The sequence below is a fragment of the Carettochelys insculpta genome, chromosome 1 (genome assembly GCF_033958435.1).
Source record: "Carettochelys insculpta isolate YL-2023 chromosome 1, ASM3395843v1, whole genome shotgun sequence".
In the NCBI taxonomy this organism is placed as follows: Eukaryota; Metazoa; Chordata; order Testudines; family Carettochelyidae; genus Carettochelys; species Carettochelys insculpta.
In genome coordinates, this window is record NC_134137.1 from 303,156,102 (window position 1) to 303,180,620 (window position 24,519).

Consider the following 24,519-nt stretch of genomic DNA (forward strand, 5'->3'; position numbering starts at 1 on the left):
CTGACTCTTAGGTATCTAAGAACTGTACCTTCATTTTGTCATCTAAGGAATTAAAGAGTCCCATAGAACTGACAATGTTAATTTGGGTATAATTGGATAGTGTTGTTCACTGCAGACTGCTTGATTCCACTCAAACTTAGATTATGTGGTCAGTGGAGTGTCCAGGTCTTAATCAGTCTTTCTCCTCTTCTACTAGAGCCAAGTTCTCAAACTCTGGCACACTGAACAGCCTCTAACTGCAAGACTGGTCCCACTGCTGACAATGAAGTAATGTATAGACTAAGGTTAATCATTGGGAGCACATGTAACAAGATCTGACTCCTCATGATTTGGGAAGTCTGTTTGTTGCTTTAAAAAAAGCAGTGCCATTCTGTCATCTTTATCTATCCACCGTTGGGCCACAGGTTTTCCCTGTTTGAAGGGCTACCAAGGCAAGCCAGTGTTCGTGAGCAGGGTCTCTGAACCATGTAGGCTGATCAATAGGAGACAGGTTTCAAAAGACTACATGATAAATTCTGTACCTCTGCAATGTAATGTTGTTCCATTCTCCTCTGCAGAAGGAGTTTGTCGTGTGCTTGATCAAATTATTTAATGTGCGTGAAACATAAAGCTAGTATTTTCCTGGTATTTTAGTGCATTTGAAAAGTATACAATCTGTAAGCTATTCAGTGCTGTTATATTAAATGTGATGCTGTGCTATTTGTTTTAAAAGCTGCACAAGCCAAATTCTCACTGTGGATTGAAGTGTTCCACAGTCTTGAATTCCAGGGGAGCTGGCAGGTGCAGAACCTGGGTCTGTAAATGGGGGCCAACTTTGTAAGGAGTCACGTATTATTGATAAATGATCACATTTATTCAGTGAACATAGGCGGCAACTTATATGGGCCCATGGTGCCCATGCTCCTCCAAGATTCCAAGTACAGGTGCTCAGCTCCACCAACGTTTGGAGCCAGTCCTCTTCCTCAGCCCCACGCTCTGTCCCAGGTCACCTCCCCTGGAGCATGCATGCATCTTCGGCATGGCTGGCTGCCACTCAGCAGTCATCCCTATCCAGGGCCCCAAACCCCTCCACCCAAAGGAAGCCTAAGTACCCAATCACCAGCCCAGGGGAGCCCTCAATAGCTGTGCTGCACCAATCAAACCTGCTCTGGGGAAATGCCAAAGTATCTCCTGATTCAAAGGTACTTTTGATGTATTCCAGGCACTTTCTGGGGTGGCTGCGGCAGAGGTATTTGATACTTCACAGCTGGAACCTTCATGGGGGATATCAAAAGCTACTTTCAATCAAGAGATGCTTTTCCACAGAGTAGGCAGAGCTACCATGGCAGTGGCCAGAGCCCCTGGGCCTTTTTAATATCTCCCAACCCCTGGGCAATTGCCCCCTTTAACCTTACCCTCAGAATCCGCCTCTGGCCCCCACCCCTGGGCAGCCTGCCTTCACCCCAGTCTCTTCAACCGCAACCCCACCCCATTGCCCCCACCCCAAGTCAGTCCTCACCCATGGAGCACCCTAATCCTGTGCCCTAGGCCTGAGCCCCCTCCTGCACCCTGAATCCCTCATCCCAAGCCCCACCTGCAGCTCCCACCCCCACAGCCAAACAATCTGCCCCAGCCTTGAGCACCTCCCGCCACTCCAGACCCTCAGCCCCAGCCAGAGCCTTCACCACCAACTACAGCCTTCATTCACCACTACTGCCACATTGTTCAGTGTAGAGAAAACATTGACCACCTCCTGTTTCCAGTCCCTTTTTACATTGTTTAAATTGCTCTCTATGTTTATGTCTGTAACTATAGCTGTGTATCAACTTATAGGGCAGACTGGGGGTTGGGGGGGAGGAGGCGGTGAGACTTGGACCTATTCAGGACACAGCCAACGTTACACAAAGCTGGTGCCTATGGAAATTAATCGTGTCAAGATGTGAAACAAAATTGTATAATGCCTGGGATTTGGTGTATTCCATATGCAATGCAGAAGTGCTGGAAACTGACAGGCAAAAATGGTTCCTTTAATGTTAGGCACTATCACAGGAGCTATGTCTACACTAGAAGCATCTGTCAACAGAAGTTACTGTCAACAGTGAAATCTCAACAGAACCTCTGTCAACAGATTGCATCTACATATAACTTTCTCTGTCGACAGAGAACTTCCAGAATGCACTGCCCTCTGGTGCCAGAATGGCAGTGTTGCAAAGTATCAGAGAGCTATCACAGGGCCGTGTTAGTCTGTATCTTTGAGAACAAGAAGTCTTGTAGCACCTTAGAGGCTAACAGATATTTTGGAGCATAAGCTTTCATGGGCAAAGACCCACTTCATCAGATGCATGAGTGGGGGTGGGTTCAGAGGAATATTTAAAGAGTGGGGTCCCAGTAAAAGGGAGGGCTGGAGCTGACAAGGTCTATTCAGTCAGAGTGGAAATGGCCCATTAGCAGTAGTATAGATCAAGAGAGGAGAAAAAACAGGTCAGATCAGTCAGGGGGGATGTGGCGCATTGTTGGATTCGAATGTGGAGGTATGAACTTCCATCACAGACAAGCATTTTTGTAAGGGACCAGCCACTCCCAGTCTCTGTTTAATCCTTAGTTGATGGAGTCAAATCTGCAAATGAATTGGAGCTCAGAGATTTGTCACTCCATTTTATTTTTGAAATTTTTTTGTTGTAGCATTGCTACTTTTACATCTGTTACTGTGTGTTCCAGGAGACTGAAGTGTTCTTCTACAGGCTTGTGTATGTTGCTGTTCCCGATGTCTGATTTATGTCCATTTATTCTTTTATGTAGATACTGTCCTGTTTGACACATGTAAATTGCAGTTGGGCATTGCTGGTACATGATGGCATATGTTATATTAGTAGCTGTGCAGGTAAAGGAGCTCCTGATGGTATGGTTGATGTTAGGTCCTGTGATGATATCGCTGGTGTAGATACATGAGCAGAGTTTGCCGCGAGATTTGTTGCTGGGATTGGTTCTAGGTTTAGAGTTACTGTGTTGTGTGCTCGATAGTTGCTGGTGAGAATTTAGATCCATTTCCTGGATACTACTGTGCAGATAAGTGATGGTCACATAAACACCACTCTATACCAAAAACCCACAGACTGCTATGCTTATCTACACACCTCCAGCTTCCATCCAGGGCACACTACATGATCCATTGTATACAACCAGACACTAAAGTACAATTGTACTTACTCCGATCTGTCAGACAGACAAACATCTACAAGAACTTTACCAAGCTTTCCTCAAACGACAATGCCCACCTAAGGAAGTGAAGAAACAGATCGACAGAGCCAGACAGGTGCCGAGAAGCCACCTACTACAAGACAGGCCTCACAAGGAAAATATGAGAACACCACTGGCCATCACATACAGCGCCCAGGTAAAGCCTTTCCAAAGCATCATCAGGGATCTGCAACCCATCCTGGACAATGATCCTGCACTCTCACAGACCTTAGGAGGCAAGCCTGTCCTTGCCTACAGACAGCCTGCCAACCTTAAACAAATTCTCACCAGCAGCTATAGACCACACTCATGCATCTGATGAAGCAGGTCTTTGCCCATGAAAGCTTATGCTCCAAAATATCTGTTAGTCTATAAGGTGCCACAGGACTTGTTGTTATCAGAGAGGTAGCTGTGTTAGTCTGTATCTTCAAAAATAACAAGAAGTCCTGTGGCACCTTATGAAAGAGGGCTGCCCGGCAACAGGAAGCTCTCTATGTCGACATAAGTGTCTATGCTACACTTCTGTCGACAGAATGCTTTAAGCGTGTAGACGCTCTCTGAATTTTGTCGACAGAAGGCCCTTTCTGTCGACAAAACTTTCTAGTGTAGACCCAGCCAGGATGACAAGATAAAATGTCCCAGAACACAAAGAGAAAGAAGTTTGGCATAGAGAAAGGAGGCTGTCCAAAAAAGGAAAGGAAAAGGTTTTTCTTAGCCTTAAATTCTTTAACAAGTGTATTGGTGAGAATGAGGAGAGTTATTCTGCTGTTAGTGTTGCTTTCAGCCTCAGAACTGCATTTGAGGTGCTCCAGGTACTGCCACCTACCTAACACTTTATGATACACTTCTAGGCATGAACTTCTGGAAGAAGCTCGGAGGAAGGGACTGCCTTTTGCACAGTGGGATGGGCCCACAGTGGTTGCATGGCTGGAGGTAAGTGTTAAGAGGAGGACTTGGAAACATGCATCTCATTCACAGAACTTCTGTTCTGATGTTACCCTCACAAATTCTGGGAGAGAATGTTTAACAAGAAAGTTTGAATGTTTCCATTTCCTACTTTCTATTAGCTATAGCATCACTGTCAGTCGCAGGTGGGTAAAAGGTGGAGGCCAAGATGGAAGTTGCCTAGATAGAGGCTGTTTTGGGTGAAATGGGGGCAAAAAGGGTTTATTGCCTCTGGAAAATGCTATCCTAGTGAAACCAGAATTGAGCACTGAATTCCTAAGTCACAGTATTCCTCTGCTGTCAGCAAATGTCTAGGAAACCCACTGGGTCACTGTGTCTGTCTCTCGTATTTCCACATGACAAGATGTGTATAGGATCTTAACCCTCACAAATAGTATGGGGGCATGTCATTTAAAGACTTTTCATGATGCTTAAGTACAAGGAAGCCAAACTAAGGCATTTCCTGACTTTTCATTGCTGGATTGTCATTTTAGTGTTCTTTAAGCATAGTTATTTTGTGTATAACGTGTATGTTTATGTTGGATAAATCTTAAGAATTGTGAGCTTCTTAACCAGTGCTGATCAGCTGTCTCAATCTTGATCTGCATCCTCCCTGCTTGAACCAATGGATATATACTTCTCAGAGACGCTATTTGTGTCACACTGAGTCACTGTTTCTGATTTAGAGAAATAGCTGCTGTTGAGCTGATTACAACCTGCATGTTCCTATTTACCCATTCATATAATTTAATTTTGAATCAGGTTCTTCAGAAGTGAAAAACTCCAACTACTTAGGCCACACTCCTTTTCAAACTGCTGTCTTCTGTGTGTGATGGGTTTGGTCACAGAGCCCCCCATGAGGCTGTGACTTCATGTGCTGAAATACCACTGAACCCACCTTCCTGCCCTCCTGGGGAGCCAGGCCCTCTGTCCTGTAGAAGCAGGCTGTCCAGCCCTGGCATAAAGGAAGTGTCACACCCCTCTGCAGTACAATGCAGACACTGAGATCAGCTCAGCTCTGGGAAGACTGTATTCAATGTTTAGCACACTAGTGCTCATTGAGCTACACTGGAGATGTCTCCTGGAGCTGGAAGTGTAGACAGACCCTAAGGAATGTATCTGACTTTCCTACTGTGATGATGGAACACTAGAGAGTTAATATAAGATCTCTGGTGGTCCCAAGGTCCATAATTCTAAAGCCATTTCACAACATCAAAGTAACTTTTCGATAACACTAGTTGCCTGTGCAGTGCTGGAATGTGCAAATCAAAGGGCCTTTCATACACTGGTGATTTGCATGCTTGAGCATCACCATAGTATACATGGCAGATAGCTTAATAACTTAATTGCATGTGAAATCTCACAAATGGAGTTCTTATATTTTAAAGGGGTGACTTTTTCCTCAACAGCTGTGGTTGGGAATGCCTGCATGGTATGTTGCTGCTTGTCGAGCAAATGTGAAGAGTGGAGCCATTATGTCTGCTCTGTCTGATACTGAGATTCAGAGAGAAATTGGAATCAGCAACCCCCTTCATCGCTTAAAGCTCCGACTAGCAATCCAGGAGATGGTATCACTTACAAGTCCCTCAGCTCCTCCCACTTCTAGAACAGTGAGTAACATGCAGCTAATTTTCTTTCGCATGCTGGACACTGTAACAGAATCCATAGTAAAAATTGCATCATGTGAGTCAAATCAAAACCAGTATTAATTGTCCTGACGAGAGAGGAAGTGCCTTTCCTTGCTTGATGGTCACTGCTGCTTTCATGTAATAAGTACAGCACACTTTTTTAACATTGTGCTTCTGATTAACCTTTAAATTACCTCAGTCATCATTATGAAAGGCAGGCAGTTCTCTAAATGCTTGCACATGCTATGCATAAACAGCTAATATTTGGAAACTTTTGTACTTTTGCAAGTATTTTATTTTCCCCTTTTTCCAAGTCATAGCCTCTCTGCAAGTAAACCAGATATTTTCCTGTCCTGTTTCCTTCCTCCCACAGATCATTCCCTCTTTCTACCTTTTTCATTTATCATCCAGTCTAGATCTGCTGTATTCTCTTTTGAGATTGATTTATCACGTCTACATAAACACGATAAATCAATGTCCAATGAATTGATCACGGCAGCGTCTGTCCACTGTGTAGTTCTTTAAGCATAGTTATTTTGTGTGTAATATGTCTCTTAGGAGACAAGCCCTGAGAGAAGCAACAGAAGTATGTAGTAAGAAGTAGTATGAACTATGTAGTGAGAAGGAGGAGAACAAGAGTTTCCTCCATGTAATGGTATGGATGATGGGAGGAGAAATAGAAGGCAGGAGAAGATCACGTGAAGGAGAGAGATATTGGAGGTCAGAGAAAGAGAAGCTTAGTCAGATGGGAAGTGTGCAGAAGAAAGAAAGGTAAAAGACTGAGGAGTGGAGACACTGAAGGAAAAAAGTTTAGAAAGAAAGCCAAGAAAGGAAAGCAGTTAGCAGGGGAAAGAGAGAAAGCAAATGAGAGAAACTGGGAACAAAAGAAAGAAGGGGAAAATAAATGGGAAAACCCTGGACAAAACTCAAATTTAAAGCTAGTACATTGCATTCAGAGTGGTTATATCCCTGCATTGGATGGTATTTTGTTGCCAGAAAAGGGGCAGCTGATTCAAAAGTGTGGTTGTGGGGAGGGCCAGAACATGGGAATACTAACACCTTCACTTCTCCATTTGGGCACTAGACTTTGGTATGGGTCAGCATCCAAAAATTTGGATGTGTATTCAAACCCCTAGCTTCAAACCTCTTGAAGTCTGCAAAATGAGTTTTAAAATTTCTAGAGAATAGGCTATTTTATAGCCTCAAGCACATGTTAATTTTAGTCAGATGCAAATACAAGAACAGGTTTTTTCCTGTAAAATTAATATATTACACTTAATTTTTCATTGAAGAGATAGTTTGAACTGTGAGAATATCTAAATATTTCTATACCTTCTCTTAACTGGTAATTTCCATATTTCAAATATCCAGTGATTGTTGTGAACCTGTGTTATAAATTTTAATCTTTTGCTGAGTAATAGTCGTTAAATTAGCAAAGACTTTTATCTAGGTTTGTGTTCTGTGTTTTCCCCTTCCTGTGTGTCCTCTTACTGTGTATATAATCAGACATAGGACAAATGTCAAACCTGAAATTTAAAGTTCTTTTTCTTTATGAGAGATCAAACGTAGGTATGAAGAAATCAAAATAAAAACATAATATGAGGAAACAATTGCAGACACAGATCCGAGGAGGTGAATTTTATCTGACAGTGAAATATATCTTCAACAAGCAGTAGCTGCAACCTAATGCATCATTGGGTAGCTGTAAGACTTTCTGCAACATTTCTCAAGTTTGTGCTGTTGTTATGTCATATACAGTTCTGCACCACCTGATCTGCACAATCAGTTTTACTAAAGTAAACCCAGCCTGGTGGGATCTGAGCCCTATACTCTAATATTTAAACATTTTTTAGAGTTGTATGTAAGCAATCAAAATATGTCAGCTGTTTCAGTAAATGCTAAGGGCCAGATGCTGTTACTCTTCCTTTGAGGAGGACCTTATTCCTCCGGTGAGGTAATTTCTACTGCTTAAAGAGTTCATACTCAAAATACTAGTCTCAGTAATCGGGCCCGAAGAAGATGGAATATGTACTTTTAGTCTGGTGTTATTCCTCATTCAAGGATAAGTCTTGCTCTCATTAAAGACAGTAGCAAAAAACTCATAATCACAAAAGGTAAATTTTCAACATACACCTTAGTGCAAGTTGAACCTCTCTCATCAAGCACCCTTGGGCATGTCTGTTGCTGAATGAGAGAATTTGCCAGACCACGGGAAGTCAATATTCTCTAGCACATTACCAACCCATCCATTGCTTACTGGACTCTTAGAAGACGTTTGGGTGTAAATTACAGCTAAATAACAACACAGAACACTGACAGCCAGGACTGGAGGTTGTAAACACACTTTATGGGACCACGGGAATCTTGGCCACACCCACAGTAAGTGGTTGTCCAGCTAACTAAAATCACACTGGATTACAGACATTTCAGGATGAGGGAGTTCCAGGTTAGAGAGGTTCAACCTGTGCCATTTCACAGAATCACAGAATCATAGAATCACAGGGCTGGAAGGGACCTCAGGAGGTCATCTAGTCCAGCCCCCTGCTTCAAGCAGGATCAACCCCCACTAAGTCATCCCAGCCATCCTTGTCCAGCTGGGACTTAAAAACCTCAAGGGATGGAGAATCCACCACCTCTCTGTGCAACACATTCCAATGCTTCATCGCCTGCCTGGTGAAGTAGTTTTTCCTGATATCTAACCTACACCGTTCCCTCTTCAACTTCTGACCATTACTCCTTGTTCTGTCATCTGACACCACTGAGAACAGTTTCTCACCCTCCTTTTTAGAGCTCCCCTTCAGGAAGTTGAAGGCTGCTATTAAACCACCTCTAAGTCTTCTCTTCTCTAAACTAAACAAGCCCAAATCCCTCAGCCTATCCTCATAGGTCTTGTGCTCCAGACCCTTAATCATTTTTGTTGCCCTTCGCTGAACCTGCTCCAGCAAATCCACGTCCTTTTTATACAGGGGGGCCCAAAACTGGACACACTATTCCAGATGTGGCCTCACCAGTGCCGAATAAAGAGGAATAACTACTTCTCTAGATCTGCTCAAAATGCTCCTCCTAATGCACCCTAGTATGCCGTTAGCCTTCTTGGCTACAAGGGCACACTGTTTACTCATATCCAGCCTTTCATCCACCATAACCCCTAGGTCCCTTTCCATCGTACTGCTGCTGAGCCAGTGAGTCCCCAGCCTGTAACAATGCTTGGAATTCTTCCGCCCCAGGTGCAGGACTCTACACTTTTCCTTGTTGTACCGCATCAGATTTCTTTTGGCCCAGTCCTCCAATTTATCCAGGTCCCTCTGGATTCTCTCTCTACCCTCCAACGTATCTACCTCTCCCCCTAGTTTTGTGTCATCCGCAAACTTGCTGAGGGTGCAATCCAGTCCCTCATCCAGGTCATTAATAAAGATGTTGAATAACACCGGCCCCAGAACCGAGCCTTGGGGCACTCTGCTTGAAACAGACCACCATCCAGATATTGAGCCATTGACCACTACTCGTTGGGCCTGACCATCAAGCCAGCTTTCTATCCTTTTGCAGAAGTGGCTTTTATGTATTGAGAAATCTGAGTTGCCCTGAACATCTCAGGTTCTGTTCCAATTGCCAAGGCACCTTTAAAACCTGTAGCTACAAAAACACCCAGACTCAGCAACCGTCTTAGTTACCACTGCCAGGATACTACTGATTCATAAAGAAAGCTATTTTCCCACAAAAGGAGCACTGTAATTTTGGCAACTTTATTCTGGGTAAACGAAAGCAGTCATTTGCATTTTGGTTCTGTTCACAGCTAGGAAAAGCATTGATGTTTAGTAGACACGATGTCACGTATTCAGGCTAGAAATATTAAGGTAGATTGTCTTTTTTGTGCTTAGCCCTGAGTGATCAGTGGCATGCAGCTGCATCATGAGTCATAAGTTCTCTGTCCTCACTCTTTCTCCAGAAGGAAGTTAATTTAGTTCAGCCTTTGTCCTTATGTGCTCAGCCAGCCTGTTCACATGGGGACAAGTCAGAATCTAACCCTCACTAAAAACAGTGGAATGGGGCAAGAGGAGGAGAACATTTTTAAAAGAAATTCTTCAAGAATGATTGACGTTCAGAACTGTAGGAATTCTGCGTGCAGAATTTTTGGGCTGGAAGTTTGTCATGGAATGAGAAATCTCAGGAGTCAGTTAGGACATAAAAGCTTGTGTCCACTCTCTGTGTGATATACTTGCCTTAACCATTATTCTTTCCTTTTTAATGATATTCATAGAATTCCCACCACCTTAGGAGTAAGATGTTTCATCCACTGATTCCGGTTAATAAAAATCAGCTGTTCAGGTCTTAGTGAAGAAAGATGTGAAGCAAGTTGTCTAAAGTTCTCTTTAGTTGCAGCTCGATTGAGGCAAGAACATGGTTGTGCTGATTGTGATGCTATACGCTGTTAACTTACAGTGGTGCTGCCTTTCTTCTTTAACACTGCTTACCTAACATGGATTCTGCCTGCTCCCCTGTGGGCCATGTTAACAGCCCTCAGGCAATGTTTGGGTCACCCATGAAGAAATGGAAAATCTTGCAGCTCCAGCCAAAACGGTTAGTCTTTCCAATTTTATTTAAACAACAGTGATGTTTATTTTAATGCCAAGAACACAACTAAAGTATATGTAGTTGTTTATAATTGTCTGAGCACCTGTAGACTGTTTCTCAAATGTACAACTGGAAAGGCAAAATTCGCATTGAAACTCCATATAAAAGCATTATAATAGTCCCCTAAAAATAAAAAGCCACATGTATTTCAATCACAGACTATATTAACTTGCATGCGGAACTGAAATGTCATTGTACAGCTGTAGTTCCTTTTCTTGAAGCATTAATTTGATTGTGTTGTGTATGAAAGAAAAGTTTTTAATATAGGAAGACGGTCAGTTTGAAATCTAAGTCTGTTAAAAATGTATCTGTAACAGTTTCAGTACTGCACTTGTCCTAAGCCTCCTGCACTGTGTCACTTTAAATAGACATTTGGGATAATGATGACACCAAGAAATGTTAATATAGAAGAAGCTTAAACAGTGTGTAATCAGGACAAAAATGGTTTAGCTGGAATTCTCACTTTGGAAACCGGATTAAGTTATTCACGTTTCTAAGACTTAGGCTATGTCTACACTATTCAGCACCTCATTAGCATGCCACCGACTGCAGCTCTTCGAAATTGTTGCGTTTCGCTGCTGCGCGGCTCGTCCAGACAGGGGTCCTTTTCAAAAGGACCCCACCAACTTCGAAATCACCAGTGTGTTGAGGCAAAATGGTAAATTTTTGACTGCAATGGCTGCTTTTGTTGAAAACCATCCAGGGACTTTGAGATGAACTTGTAAAGTTTCACAGAACTCTGAAGATTTTTTTTTTTTTATATTTTAATATTTTCTGGGTTTGTCAGTATAGGATGTTTTCTACTCAACCTTTATTACACTGGTGTGCTGTCAGTTTTGTAGTTTAGCTAGTTTGCCTTTGGCAATAGGTCAGATGCATTATCAGCATATTAATTTGTTTGTTTCTCTTTGCACTAGGAGTATTAACATTTGCATTATAATCACCTTTTACTTCTTGACTTATGTTTGTTGTACTTTTTCCCTGCTTTACTAATGGCTGCTTGCTGATAATACAGAAAGAGTCTGAGGAAGGCAGCTGGGCCCAGGTATGAATTTTTTGCACATTACACTTCTGAGATGGAAGACCAATAATAATTTAATTAGCATAGTAATAGAAGAGCTTATAACATTTCATCAGTGATTGAAGGAGTCCATTTCTATGATTTCTTCCTAATAATTTAAGTATATCGCATATCTTTCACGTTCAAATAAAATCTTTCCTAGATAAGTTTGTTACATAAAACTTATTATAGCATATTTGCAGCAAATATTTTTCTTTAGATAAACTGCTATGATCTTTTGTAACTAAATATTTTAAGGAGACTTAACAGAGGCCTTCATTTTATGCAGATACATTTTGCACATGCATCCATTATGTGCACTGGTATCATTAACTTTGGGTTGCTTCTTGGGATGGTGAGGCAGTCAAACAAAGCACCCTAGTAAGCAGATTAAGCAGTTGCTGCAAGTGCCATCTTACCTTACAGTCCGCAATGCTAATAAAGAATGAGAGTATCTGCTACATGGCCCTGACACCGGCAAGATGCAGTCGCCAGCTGTGTTGCTATTGGCTAGAAATGTGGTGGCTCATGGGCCTGGAAACATGGCTGTTGGTGGCAACAGTGTATCTTGTAAATATGCTGAATAGAGAGGACCCATATGTGTCATGTCCTTCCCACGCTGTCTTTAGCGTAGCATCTTGTTAACATTGCCAAAGTTTGGGGCAGTTAAATCACAACAAACTGAGCTTATATGCTGCTTATCCAGATATGATATTGTCAGATTATTGTAAGGTGCCCTATGGCAAATACAGGACACTGACCTCTGGAGATATGGGGCTGCTGTCCCATGTCAAGGATCCATCTGCTGTCCCATGTCAGATGATGGCGGCTGCTGCCCCATGGTGAGGCACCAGGGATGAGGGCTTTACAACCTCCAAAAAGGAGGGTGTTGAGAATAGGGACTGTGAAGCCTCCCAGCGGGCAGGGGGTCGGCACCTAGGGAATGCATCAGCCACCCATGGCAGGGGTCCCTGTCAGCAGGAGCTGCCACACCAGGAAGTGGGGCAGCTGCCCTGCAGAGGAGGTTCCCCGCAGCAGGAGCTGCCTCCCTGAGGCGTGGGATGTCAGGGAAAGAGGCAGCCATCCTGTGTCAGAGCTCACCAGCAGTGGTGGTAGCTGCTGCTGGGGGGTATCAGGAATGGGGCAGCTGCCCCATGGAAAAGCTTGCCTGTGGCAAGGCACAGCATGCTGGGGAACTGGGCAGCCACCCACTGAAGGAGATTTGTGGCAGCAAGGGCTGCCACCCCAAGGTGCAGGGCACCGGTGCCCCACAAAATATGGGACAGTTTGCCCATTTGTAATATTCAGTGGGGTTCTGGGAACAGCTGAGAGAACCAACTCTGACAACTTGCTTAAACCCGGCCCATCAGTCAAAGCTATTGATGAAGGCCACATCTGATGGTACAAGCTGCTATCTTGAAAGTGTCTGAAAATACATCTTCTGACGGACAGATCCTCCATCCATATAAGTATCAGAGGGGTAGCCATGTCAGTCTGTATCTGCAAAAACAACAGGAAGTCCTGTGGCAACTTACAGACCAACAGTTATTTTGGAGCATAAGCATTTGTGGGCAAAGACCAACTTTGTCAGTCCATACAGGCTTTCTTCATAGTATTGACGCTGTAGCAAACTGATCCCCAGATGAAGGCTAAGAGCAGAAGTTTGAGGACTGAAAGACAAAGACGGACACTGCCAGCATCATCTTTATAGACTTGCCATGTGGAGAGAGAAGCCCTTTCTTAGTCAAAACAAAAAGCAGTCAAGTAGCACTTTAAAGACTAGCAAAATAGTTTATTAGGTGAGCTTTCGTGGGACAGACCCACTTGTTCAGACCATAGCCAGACCAGAACATAAAGAAAGCTGTTCTGGTCTGGCTATGGTTTGAAGAAGTGGGTCTGTCCCACGAAAGCTCACCTAATAAACTATTTTACTAGTCTTTAAAGTGCTACTTGACTGCTTTTTGTTTTGATAGTGTATAGACTAGCACGGCTCCCTCTCTGTTACCTTTCTTAGTCATGTAGGCAATAGAGAGTTACCTGCTTAGGTCGTCTGCCCTTGCCATGTTGGGGCCCTCTCCCATTGGCCGATGCCCAGATGACATGTCTCAGTCAAATTCTTGAGATGTGTATTGAAGTCTGAGTTTTTGTTTTACCCCATGGGACAAGACCACACTTTCCACTGTGATCCTTAGTTCTAAAACATTTCTAAAATACAGCTATAGAGCCAACATCTATAACTTGGCATACAAACATAATACAGACATACAAATAGCATAAAGATTTTGTGAATTATCAGCTTTCATTCGACTCTTCAGTTGGCCCACTTGGCACAAGATTCAGTGCAAACTAAATACAGTAGTTACAGAAATGGTTTTCATCTTTAATTTCAAAATCCGGTAACATCACACCATTTTCTTAAACAAGTGGGGTTGCCTATGAGAAACCTTAAATAAGTGACTGTTCCAGTAAAAATGAGATGGATGGTCACCTTAGATTATTGTGAAGGCTTCAGACATGGTCCCACTTCATGATGCCTTTCAAGCCCTGTCAGCACAAAACAGATACCCCTCTTTTCTGGTCACCCACATCTGTGAAAGGCCATGCAGGTCATAGACATGGCATGCCCCCTCCCATGATAAAACAAGTAGGGAATTGTGTGAGGAGGAGGGAAAAGTCAGCTGGGAGATGATCCGATGATCCTGCTGACACCCTGGCAACACTCTATGATTGGTTCATAGTAAAGTCAGATCTTTAATTATATGTACATACGGAAGTGGTAACTGAAGCTACAACCAAGTGTGTGCTCAAATTTTGTACACATTTGGAGACTCTTTGTGTATATCATTTATAAAATAGGGGATCAGTGTTTCAAAAGTACTATATTTATGCTCCTAATTCCCATTGTTTTCAGTTAGAGGCAGGTGCCTAAATATCTCCAAAATCTTGTCCTAGATACTTTGCATATAAATTCTACAACCATCACACTCTTCACTTATGGAAGTTGAAAGGTCCTATTAATTACACTATGAGCCACATGCTTTGAAAATTGTGTGTAGGATCAACAGTCACATGAGACTGACTTCACTTTGATAACCCAAGTGCAGCATGCTGAGATGACATTATTAGTGGTCTGTATTTAACTACCTGCTGTTACTGGTACTGGAGGCAGAGGGAGGCTTGCAGGCATGGCTAACGATCAAATTACTCTGTTTCAGAGGGACTCAAATGTGTAATGTTAATTGCTGGTGGGGTAGGATGTGGAAAGCCTATAGGTTAACTACTAGCACCAGTGAAACAATGACAAAATTGTCCCTCAATGTAATGTGTCCTGTGTTTCACCAAAAATGTTTATTTTATTGCTTCTCTTAATGCAGAGAAGGATTTTTAAAGCATCTTATGTGTGATAGAACAAATCTCTTTGAAATTCAGTAGGTTTGTTCTCTTAATCACTTAGGTGCCTGAGACCCAAATAGTAGTATTGTCACAATTACTACAGAGAGTCATAGGAATTTCCTAGACAGTGAGCTGCTATTTAAAATGTCAGAGGAAATATATAGCCTGCCTGCCTTCTGTGGCATTGACCAGAAAAAGTTAAAACATAATGTCTCCTATTTTTCTATAGACTCTTGCTTATGGTGATATGAATCATGAATGGATCGGGAATGAATGGCTCCCCAGTCTGGGTTTACCTCAGTACCGAAGTTATTTTATGGAGTGCCTGGTAGACGCAAGGATGTTAGATCATCTGACAAAGAAGGATCTCCGCGTGCATTTAAAAATGGTGGATAGCTTTCATAGGTATGTTTGTACACAAGCCACTCAGAATGAGCACATGGATGTAATATTACATTCAATGCAGCATAAAATAATAGAGCTTTAGAGTTAAAGTTTTTCCAATTTTGAACAACAACATGAAAATACCAACAGCACAAAAAAACTATGTGAATATGAAAAAGGTTCCTTTGGCCATAGTAATTGTAAGTGATATTAGCTATGGAATGCAATTTTCTGATGCAGAGTAGCCTTAATACATAAATGCAATACATACATTGTTAACAAACTCATTAAAAGTCAAAAACACCAGAAGATAATATACAAGAAACATGATGACACAGAAAATGTTTAAACTATTTCCGACTACAGTGGAAAAACTCAAGTGGGCAGTCGGTTCATCTTTCTGAGGAGCCAGACATTCCTGCAAGGATGCATTCTTTACTATCTGATTCGATAGTAAACGTCTTTTCCTATCTATGTCCTGAATCGGTGGAGCACTTAAGCATAAGTAACATCGATTGTTGGCATTTTTGAATGCACTTGTAATGTTAAATATATTTATGATAGATAATGTGGTTAACCCCATTAATTGTGCTGTTCTTGTCAATTTCATTTTTTAATTTCTCATGTTTTTGGCTCTTTGCCCCTAAGATTTCCTATATGAGCCCACTGACTTATCCTTTATAGCAGTGGTCAGGAATCATTCTGAGATGAAGTGCTGAAATCTGACCTTTTGACCTCTGTGTATGATCTGAGTGCTGGTGATCCTTTTTAAAGTCGCTAATGGTCCTACTTACAACAGTTCCATTAATAAATAAGTGAAGACACAGAGCTTTACCGTTTAGGTGGTGGTTGGTAGCATTAGCTGGTCTGTTGTTAATCTACAGGCAGCATGGCTTTGAGCAAGGTCCCCGCTGCATAGGGGAAGAGTGAACTCCCATCTCACATGCCTATGAAAATCAGCTCAGGTGCCACTCTTGGTACCTGTGCCAAGGGTTGCTGTCGCCTGCTCTGTAATATGTAGCAAATACATTTCCATCTACGTTATTTTATTTTAAATGTTTTATGCTACTCTGTAAATGTTTCTCTTTTAAATAATAGAACAAGTTTGCAGTATGGGATCATGTGCTTAAAGAGGTTGAATTATGACAGAAAAGAACTGGAAAGAAGAAGAGAAATGAGTCAGCATGAAATAAAAGGTAATATTTTAAGGGAAGTGAGGATTAGGATTCTTTGGTGAGATTTCAAACTGTAGGCCTCCCTACAGCAAAGGATTTAAGCATATGCTCAACTTTAAGCTTGGTCCATACCTGTTATGTAAAGCATTTAAACATTTGCTTGAAGTTAAGTGCAAACTTAAATACTGTATTAAACTGGGAGACATTCCTGAACTGTTGTTGCATATATATGTCGGTGTGTAGGTATTTGATCAAACTGGAGTGTAAGCTCTTTGGGGTAGAGACTGTGGGCCCAGTCCCACCTCAGTGCCTTTACCATAAAACCAGTGACTCCAGCTGCCTGAGGATGCCCCACTGCTGGTCAGTGGGAGCTGCTAGATGCAGAACTTTTGAAAATCTGGCCAGTACCTAAGCATGAGTCAAGGAGCTTAACTTCAGGCTCCTGTTTTGGAAACTCATTGCTTTTGTTTCCTAATTTCAAAAGTGGATTATATCTAAATAAAATTACATAGATGGATTCCCGCTGTCAATTCTTTAAGATCTGAAAAAGCAACTGTTTCAAGTTTAAAATGTGCCATTTCATTGCATCAGGACTTGATCATAATGTTAGTTATTAAGGAACAGGGTTTATCTGCATGACCTAATGGCTAGTTAAACAGTATTTTCCCTTTAAATGTTTCCTAGATAGTAGGCAAGCTCAGGGAATAGGACTTCACACAACAGTGATGTTTTCTTTCTCATTGTCACAAGTGAATCCTTTGATTCTTTTAAGCACTGTCTGGTGTAAGAAGAAACCAGAGCATTTTCAGTGAACTCTGCAAGTGCAGCAGTCTTTGGAAGAATTTAAAATATAAGAACTAGTGGGACAGAAATAATTGCAACATCTGAATACGTGCTTGCCTCAGAAGAGATATTGTCATAGGTAGTTAGGATTTAGAGTCAAATTCCTTCTTGTCCGCAGTATTTGCTGAATGTAACTGAGATGTAGATGGTAGAGCTGGTTCCTGGCTAGCTCTGATCCCCTCATATGTCACAGCAGCCTAAGGCTGTTCCAATCTGTTCTGATCGGATGCACTCTGCAATGGAGTTTTTTACAGACAGAGATGGCTGGAACACAAACTTTGGAATGTGTCAGGGACTGCAGAACGGGTTGTGTAGGGGAAAAGAAAACAGTTACTAACCTTTCGAAATGTTACACATATCATTCCAAATACGGTTGCTGGATTTTTTTTCCCTTGGTGGTATCTATTCAGTCAGCTTCAGCACCCTCTGGTGCAACATGCTGCTATCACCAGCATCAAGGGCCCTGCTACACGCATTCCACTTCAGATGAGAGTGGGTTTTAGAATGAATGCAAGCAATACATTGGGAAGGACAACAGTTACAGAAAGGTTAGTAACCATTTTTTGGTCTCTGAGTGCTTGCACTTGTCCCTTCTAAAGCAGGGGACTAATACCTTGTAGGAAGTGGATTTGTAGTTCAAGGATAGGCTGGATACAAGATTGCATTGCTGAAGCTGGCATTATTTCTAGGCTGCTGGGTGGTGGCATACTACATTGAGAACATGGGTATCGACAACCATGCTGCTGCTCTGCAGATGTCCCAAATATTGACTTGCACTAGGAAAGTGGCCAAGAGGATGTGTGATCCTACAGAGTGAGCAGTCAGATTAGCTGGAGCGTGAAAGGCCTGCGAGTTTGTAGCACTCTTGGGCTACGTCTACACGTGAAGCCAACATCGAAATAGCTTATTTCGATGTAGCAACATCGAAATAGGCTATTTCGATGAATAACGTCTACACGTCCTCCAGGGCTGGCAACGTCGATGTTCAACTTCGACGTTGTGCGGCACCACATCGAAATAGGCGCTGCGAGGGTACGTCTACACGCCAAAGTAGCACACATCGAAATAAGGGTGCCAGGCACAGCTGCAGGCAGGGTCACAGGGCGGACTCAACAGCAAGCCGCTCCCTTAAAGGGCCCCTCCCAGACACAGTTGCACTAAACAACACAAGATACACAGAGCTGACAACTGGTTGCAGACCCTGTGCCTGCAGCATGGATCCCCAGCTGCCGCAGAAGCAGCCAGAAGCCCTGGGCTAAGGGCTGCTGCCCACGGTGACCATAGAGCCCCGCAGGGGCTGGAGAGAGAGCATCTCTCAACCCCCCAGCTGATGGCCACCATGGAGGACCCAGCAATTTCGACGTTGCGGGACGCGGATCGTCTACACTGTCCCTACTTCGACGTTGAACGTCGAAGTAGGGCGCTATTCCTATCTCCTCGTGAGGTTAGCGACTTCGACGTCTCGCCGCCTAACGTCGAAGTTAACTTCGAAATAGCGCCCAACGCGTGTAGACGTGACGGGCGCTATTTCGAAGTTGGTGCCGCTACTTCGAAGTAGCGTGCACGTGTAGACGCAGCCTTGGCTGTATGAAGTAATCCATAACGAAATTCTTCAGGCAGAGATAGGGAAGCCCTTCATTCTCTCTCTGCTATTGCTAGGAACATATTGCATATAGAAAGTCAAGTCCTACCTAACATCCAAAAAATGTAGACACTGTTCCACTCTGCATGTGGCAGGCAGATTGCTTGACTGCAGTGGAATTGACTGCAGGGGGAACAGTAGTGACAGTGCCCGGTGGTTTCCCCCCGCGATGTGGTAGCCAATTGATGTGCGGGCGAGCCGGGGCCAGAATCCAGGGTCCTCGAGGAAGGGGGAGTCCCGCCACCCACCGGTAGGAGGAGTAACGCAGTCACTAAAGGGCAATGGAACTCCACCTAGGCTACGTCTACACGTGCAGCCAACATCGAAATAGCTTATTTCGATGTTGCGACATCGAAATAGTCTATTTCGATGAATAACGTCTACACGTCCTCCAGGGCCAGCAACGTCGATGTTCAACTTCGACGTTGCTCAGCCCAACATCGAAATAGGCGCAGCGAGGGAACGTCTACACGTCAAAGTAGCACACATCGAAATAGGGATGCCAGGCACAGCTGCAGACAGGGTCACAGGGCGGACTCAACAGCAAGCCGCTCCCTTAAAGGGCCCCTCCCAGACACAGTTGCACTAAACAACACAAGATACACAGAGCTGACAACTGGTTGCAGACCCTGTGCCTGCAGCATAGATCCCCAGCTGCCGCAGCAGCAGCCAGAAGCCCTGGGCTAAGGGCTGCTGCCCACGGTGACCATAGAGCCCCGCAGGGGCTGGAGAGAGAGCATCTCTCAACCCCCCAGCTGATGGCCGCCATGGAGGACCCAGCAATTTCGACGTTGCGGGACGCGGATCGTCTACACGGTCCCTACTTCGATGTTGAACGTCGAAGTAGGGCGCTATTCCTATCTCCTCATGAGGTTAGTGACTTCGACGTCTCGCCGCCTAACGTCGAAGTTAACTTCGAAATAGCGCCCGACGCGTGTAGACGCGACGGGCGCTATTTCGAAGTTGGTGCCGCTACTTCGAAGTAGCGTGCACGTGTAGACGCAGCTCTAAGGTCCACCCATCCCCTAGCAGGCAGGCACCCAGTCAGGGAGAGAAGAAGACAACACTGGTTTAAAGTATAACTAACAAGAAATTTATTAACACAAATAACAACAAGCAAAAACGCAACAGCAACAGTAAAACAAGCACATAAACCAGTTCATTAAATTATTAACTCTAATCTTAACTATAATTAACTTACAAGTATGATTTTGAAGTCCATTTTGGATCCTTGTAGTATTATATTTATTGCTCCACAAAGGAAAGTATGTGCATTAGGAGAAGGGAAATGGAAGGAAGGAAAGGGAGTCTGGGCCGGGGCGCTACTCCCGGCCCAAGTGGCCAGTGGTGGAGGCTGCCGGGTCCTTTTGCCCTCAACCGACCTCCTAACCCCAGCCCTTTCCCGGGGCTTTTTTGCCCACTCAGGTGAAAGAGATAAGGAGGAAATAAAGGGGAAACACTTATTTCTTACTTATCCTAAGCACTCTATTACTAAACAATCTATCATTACATTAACTACTACAAAACATTACCATATTATATCTAATAAAACGTTTTCTAATCAAGTGTGACTTTTGTATGACGTAGGCTAAATAGGCCCAGCCGCATGGGGTCAGGCCCCCAGGCACTACCCTCCCACCGTCGGAGAAAGGCACAGTGAAAGCTACGCTCCCTCACTCCCCTGTAAGGGGTCCTGGTGCCTACCAAATGTCTCTAGGTAAGAGAAGTGTATGAGTTCTTATATAATGTATGAGGCCTGGCTGAGCCTGGAGCCTTATCAGTTTTATGTGTCCGGTGAATGCGATGTCCAGTCCGGTATACGGGTCACAGTAGGTAAGATGTCCAGTCCGGTAGAATAGTCAGTTGACCCCAGCCCGCATGCAGCTTGTGTGTGGTGGTGTGGCAGGAGGAGCAGGGATGATTGGATGACGTTGGTGGGCCCTCGGTTTCCCCACCGGGTACACAGTACCCATGGCCGGAGCCACGGGCCAATTCGCCACCCGGTGAGTACGCCGGAGGGCCCACTTGCTGCTCCTCGACGCAAGCGCGGTGCTGGGGTTCGTAGGGGCGCTGGTACGGTGGCGCCGCTTCGCAGCTCCTAGCTTCCTTCAGAGGGGGCTGGGCCGCAGTGATTGGCTCTTTTAGCAGTACTGCCCAAAGGCAGATACTGAAGTGATTCGCTCAGCTCAGTAGCAGCACCCCCTCAAAGGGGTAGGCGTCCCAGTGATTTCTCTCAGCCCTCCGGCAGATCCACTCAGAGAGCGGTTCCACTGCGATTTCACAGCTCTGAGGCAGAGCCCTCTTCAGCTCTCAGGCAGAGCCACAGTGATTTCCCAGCTCTGAGGCAGAGCCACCCAGAGGGCAGTTGCCGCAGTGATTTCACAGCTCTGAGGCAGAGCCCCCCCCCAGAGGGAGGGTTGATTCAGCTCTGACAGAGCCACCTAGAGGGCTGCTGCCACAGTGATTTCACCCCGTAGCTCTGGTCACAATGCTGCAGGGGTCTTGCTTGCAGTCTTCCCAGGGCGAGTGTCCAGTCCAGGAGGGTGAGGCAGAATGACCCCGAATGGGCTGAGCGCCCTGGATTTATAGGGAGTTTACATGATTATTCATAAGGTAATTTCCATATTCATGATGTGTGTTATAGTTTTCATCAGGTCCTCTCTCTCGGCCGAAGGTTCTGGAAGCTGGCAGAAGCCCGCTCCCTTTGACCAATCAGAGGGCTCTGTTTGAATCCTAGCTTCATGGATTCAAGTTACTGGGGGAGCTAACTGCCCCAAAATGGCCGTAGGTGGGGCCACAAAATGGCAGCCTATAGGATTTTTAGATTCTCCATGTCCCTGTATTGATTTTACCTCAGCCAGAGGCTTGTTTCCCCTGACACACGGGGGCGATTAGAGATAAAAATCCCTGACAAATAGGTGTGAGCACAGCTGGACTTCATCTGTGAAGAAGACTATATATGGGTGCTCCAGTGTGAGGGCAGAGATCACTGAAACTCTTCTGGCTGAAGTGATGGGCAGAAAAGGTGTACATTGCCAGTGGATCAAAGAGTGGGCCTGTAAGCTTTGTTGAGACAAGGCTCAGATTCTAGGGAGGAATGGGTTTGCTAAGCTGTGGGTGCTCCTTCTCCGGTCTTTGAGAAAACGGATCACCACCTTGGCTATGTCTACACTAGCCCCTTCTTTTCAAAAGGGGCGTGGTAATGAGAGAGGTCGGAAGATGCTAATGAGGCGCTGCTGTGAATATGCAGCACCTCATTCGCATAATGGCAGCTGTGGCAATTCGATATAAGGACCTTTCAAAGGTTGGGGGGGGTCCTTTCGAAAGGCCTCCGTCTACACGGACAGTGCACAATTCGAAAGCGGCACTTTCGAAATGCCGTGGCTGCCTTTGTGCTAACGGGGCACTGCATATTCCTGGCTGTGCCTTATTAGCATATTCCAATCTTGCTCATTACCATGCCCCTTTTGAAAAGAAGGGGCTAGTGTAGGCATAGCCCTTGTATGAAAAACTGGTTCGTTGGCAAGCTTGGGATGGAAAGCTAAGCTGGTGACAAGGGCCATGTCTACACGGCAAGCTGCTGCTGCTAGCAGGATCATGCAAATGAGGGCACTCGACAATGCAAATAAGGCACTAATTTACAAATTGCATGCCTCGTTTGCATACTCTCACACAATCACTATCCAGGCAGAGGCTTCGATCGCCATAACACAAGTTGTCTAGATGGGGTCCTGTCGACCTACACCTCACTAGTTGCTAGCCCCTTATCCCTAACAAAAATGTTTTCTGGTGACAGAAGCCTCTGCCAGCACAGCGATCACAGGAGAGCATGCCTCATTTGCATGACCCTGCCTGCAGCACAGCATGGAGATTGTGCCTAGGTGATCATAGGCTGAAAAGACGGTCAGATGTTGTTCCAACAGCAGAAGGTATGAGCTGCAGGGGAGGACTGCTTAGGTGGAATTACAAGTTGGGAGGACCAGGCTGAGAATGGCTTCCATTTTGTAAGAAAGACCCTGGTAGAAAGCTTTTTACTGACCAGTAGGACTCTATGGACCTGCTCCAAGAAAATTTGCTGCTTAGGATTCAGCCCTAGAGCTTCCATGCTGTCAGATGAAGAGAGTTGAGGGTGGAGCAACTGACTGTGGTCTCAGGCATCTGGGTGTACTGGAAGCCACAGTTGGACCTCCACCAAAAGACCTAAGGAAGTGGTGTGCTAATGTTGCCTGGGCCACAGCAGGGCTATGAGAATGACCTGAGCTCACCCCCCACTTGGTTTTCATCAGAACACCGTGAATCAAGGAAATTGATATGGTAGGTAATTTGCCCATGACAATAGAAACACCTTTGTGAGAGACCCCAAGATGAGACATCATAGGAGGCAGAACTGATGTCATTTCCTGTTGTCATGGGTAGCAAATAAGTCTATCAGGGGAGTCCCCCACCACTGGAAAATGTTCCTCGCAACGTACAGCTGAAGGGGCCACTTGTGGTGAGAGGAGGAAGACCTGCTGAGATGATCTGCCAGATGGTTCTGCACTCTCAGAAGATAGGACATTTCTAGACTGCTGAAAGGATCAAGAGGCAGGCGGGGAGATGACACACTCACTGTTTATGTAACACATGGCTGTGTTATTGTCTGTGAGACCCAAAACAGTCCAGTACATAGTGTCAGGTAGATATCCCTGGTAGGACAGGAGGACTGCCCTGCACTCCCCAAAGTTGAAATGAAGAAAGAGATTTTCTTGGGACCAGAGACCTGAGGGATTCTAAGTGGACATCCCCAACCATTTGATATATGACAGCGATCAATACTTTTGGATGCCTCTCTGCTTAGTTAGCAGGGTCATTTGATGTCTGGTGCCAGGGCATGCCTCTGTCACTGGGCTTCAAGCCCTGCGCTTCCTGTGGTAAGCCTGTGCCTTTGGATGGCCCGTACTTCAGGTGTCTCAAATGAGAGGAAGAATCTGACAGGAGAGAACATTGTCAAATCTTTAAACCCTGCACAAAAAAAGACAGCAAAGCAAGACTGAAAGTATTCTTTGTGGAGGCAGCCTTAAGACCTGCCTTGGAGCCACAACTGTACTCGTCACTGAGCACCTCAGCCTATCTGACTATTAAAAACTACCCGCTACCAAATTGCAATAACTAAAGTAGAATAGCCACTATGAGAAAGCTCTCTGAGTAATGAAGTATTCCAGCAAGTCACAAGCAGTAAGAAGGGACTTCAGGGAAGCATGGTCAGTAGGGCCCTTTATACCTATGTTACGAGCATGCAGCATTAGAGGTTGCTGGAGCCAGCTTAACAGATAGCACTGTGGGAAAATATGCCAGCAACTGTGCTTGGGCTATGCACACACCTACACTGGAGTGGATTGGTGCGAACACTGTAAGAACTACACCAGCTGGGGATTCCTCCTCATAGAAGAATTCCAAGCTAACAGTTTCCCAGCCTCCTTGTGCTGGTGGAACACTAAACAGTGCAAGAGTCAAGGAGGGAATTTGCTTTCCATTTAAATTAACTTTATTGCTGTTTGATGACTTTAGTGGCTCATGGTTATTTACATCTGGGGCTTAAGATGTTCAGGAGATCATTAAAAA

At 44.5% G+C, this 24,519-nt stretch overlaps 1 protein-coding gene across 3 annotated transcripts in view; it reads left to right on the plus strand.

The window, feature by feature from the left end:
• PPFIA2 (PTPRF interacting protein alpha 2) overlaps nt 1-24,519 on the plus strand; it is a 607,969-nt gene that overhangs the window by 578,922 nt on the left and 4,528 nt on the right. For 2 of the 3 annotated variants that reach the window (XM_074984006.1, XM_074984007.1), the window contains 6 exons: nt 4,068-4,149; nt 5,571-5,771; nt 10,305-10,367; nt 11,437-11,466; nt 15,104-15,279; nt 16,357-16,454. In XM_074984006.1, the coding sequence (XP_074840107.1) occupies nt 4,068-4,149; nt 5,571-5,771; nt 10,305-10,367; nt 11,437-11,466; nt 15,104-15,279; nt 16,357-16,454 (650 nt within the window). The remainder of the gene's footprint in view (nt 1-4,067; nt 4,150-5,570; nt 5,772-10,304; nt 10,368-11,436; nt 11,467-15,103; nt 15,280-16,356; nt 16,455-24,519) is intronic. The other variant, XM_074984008.1, reaches the window with a different exon arrangement.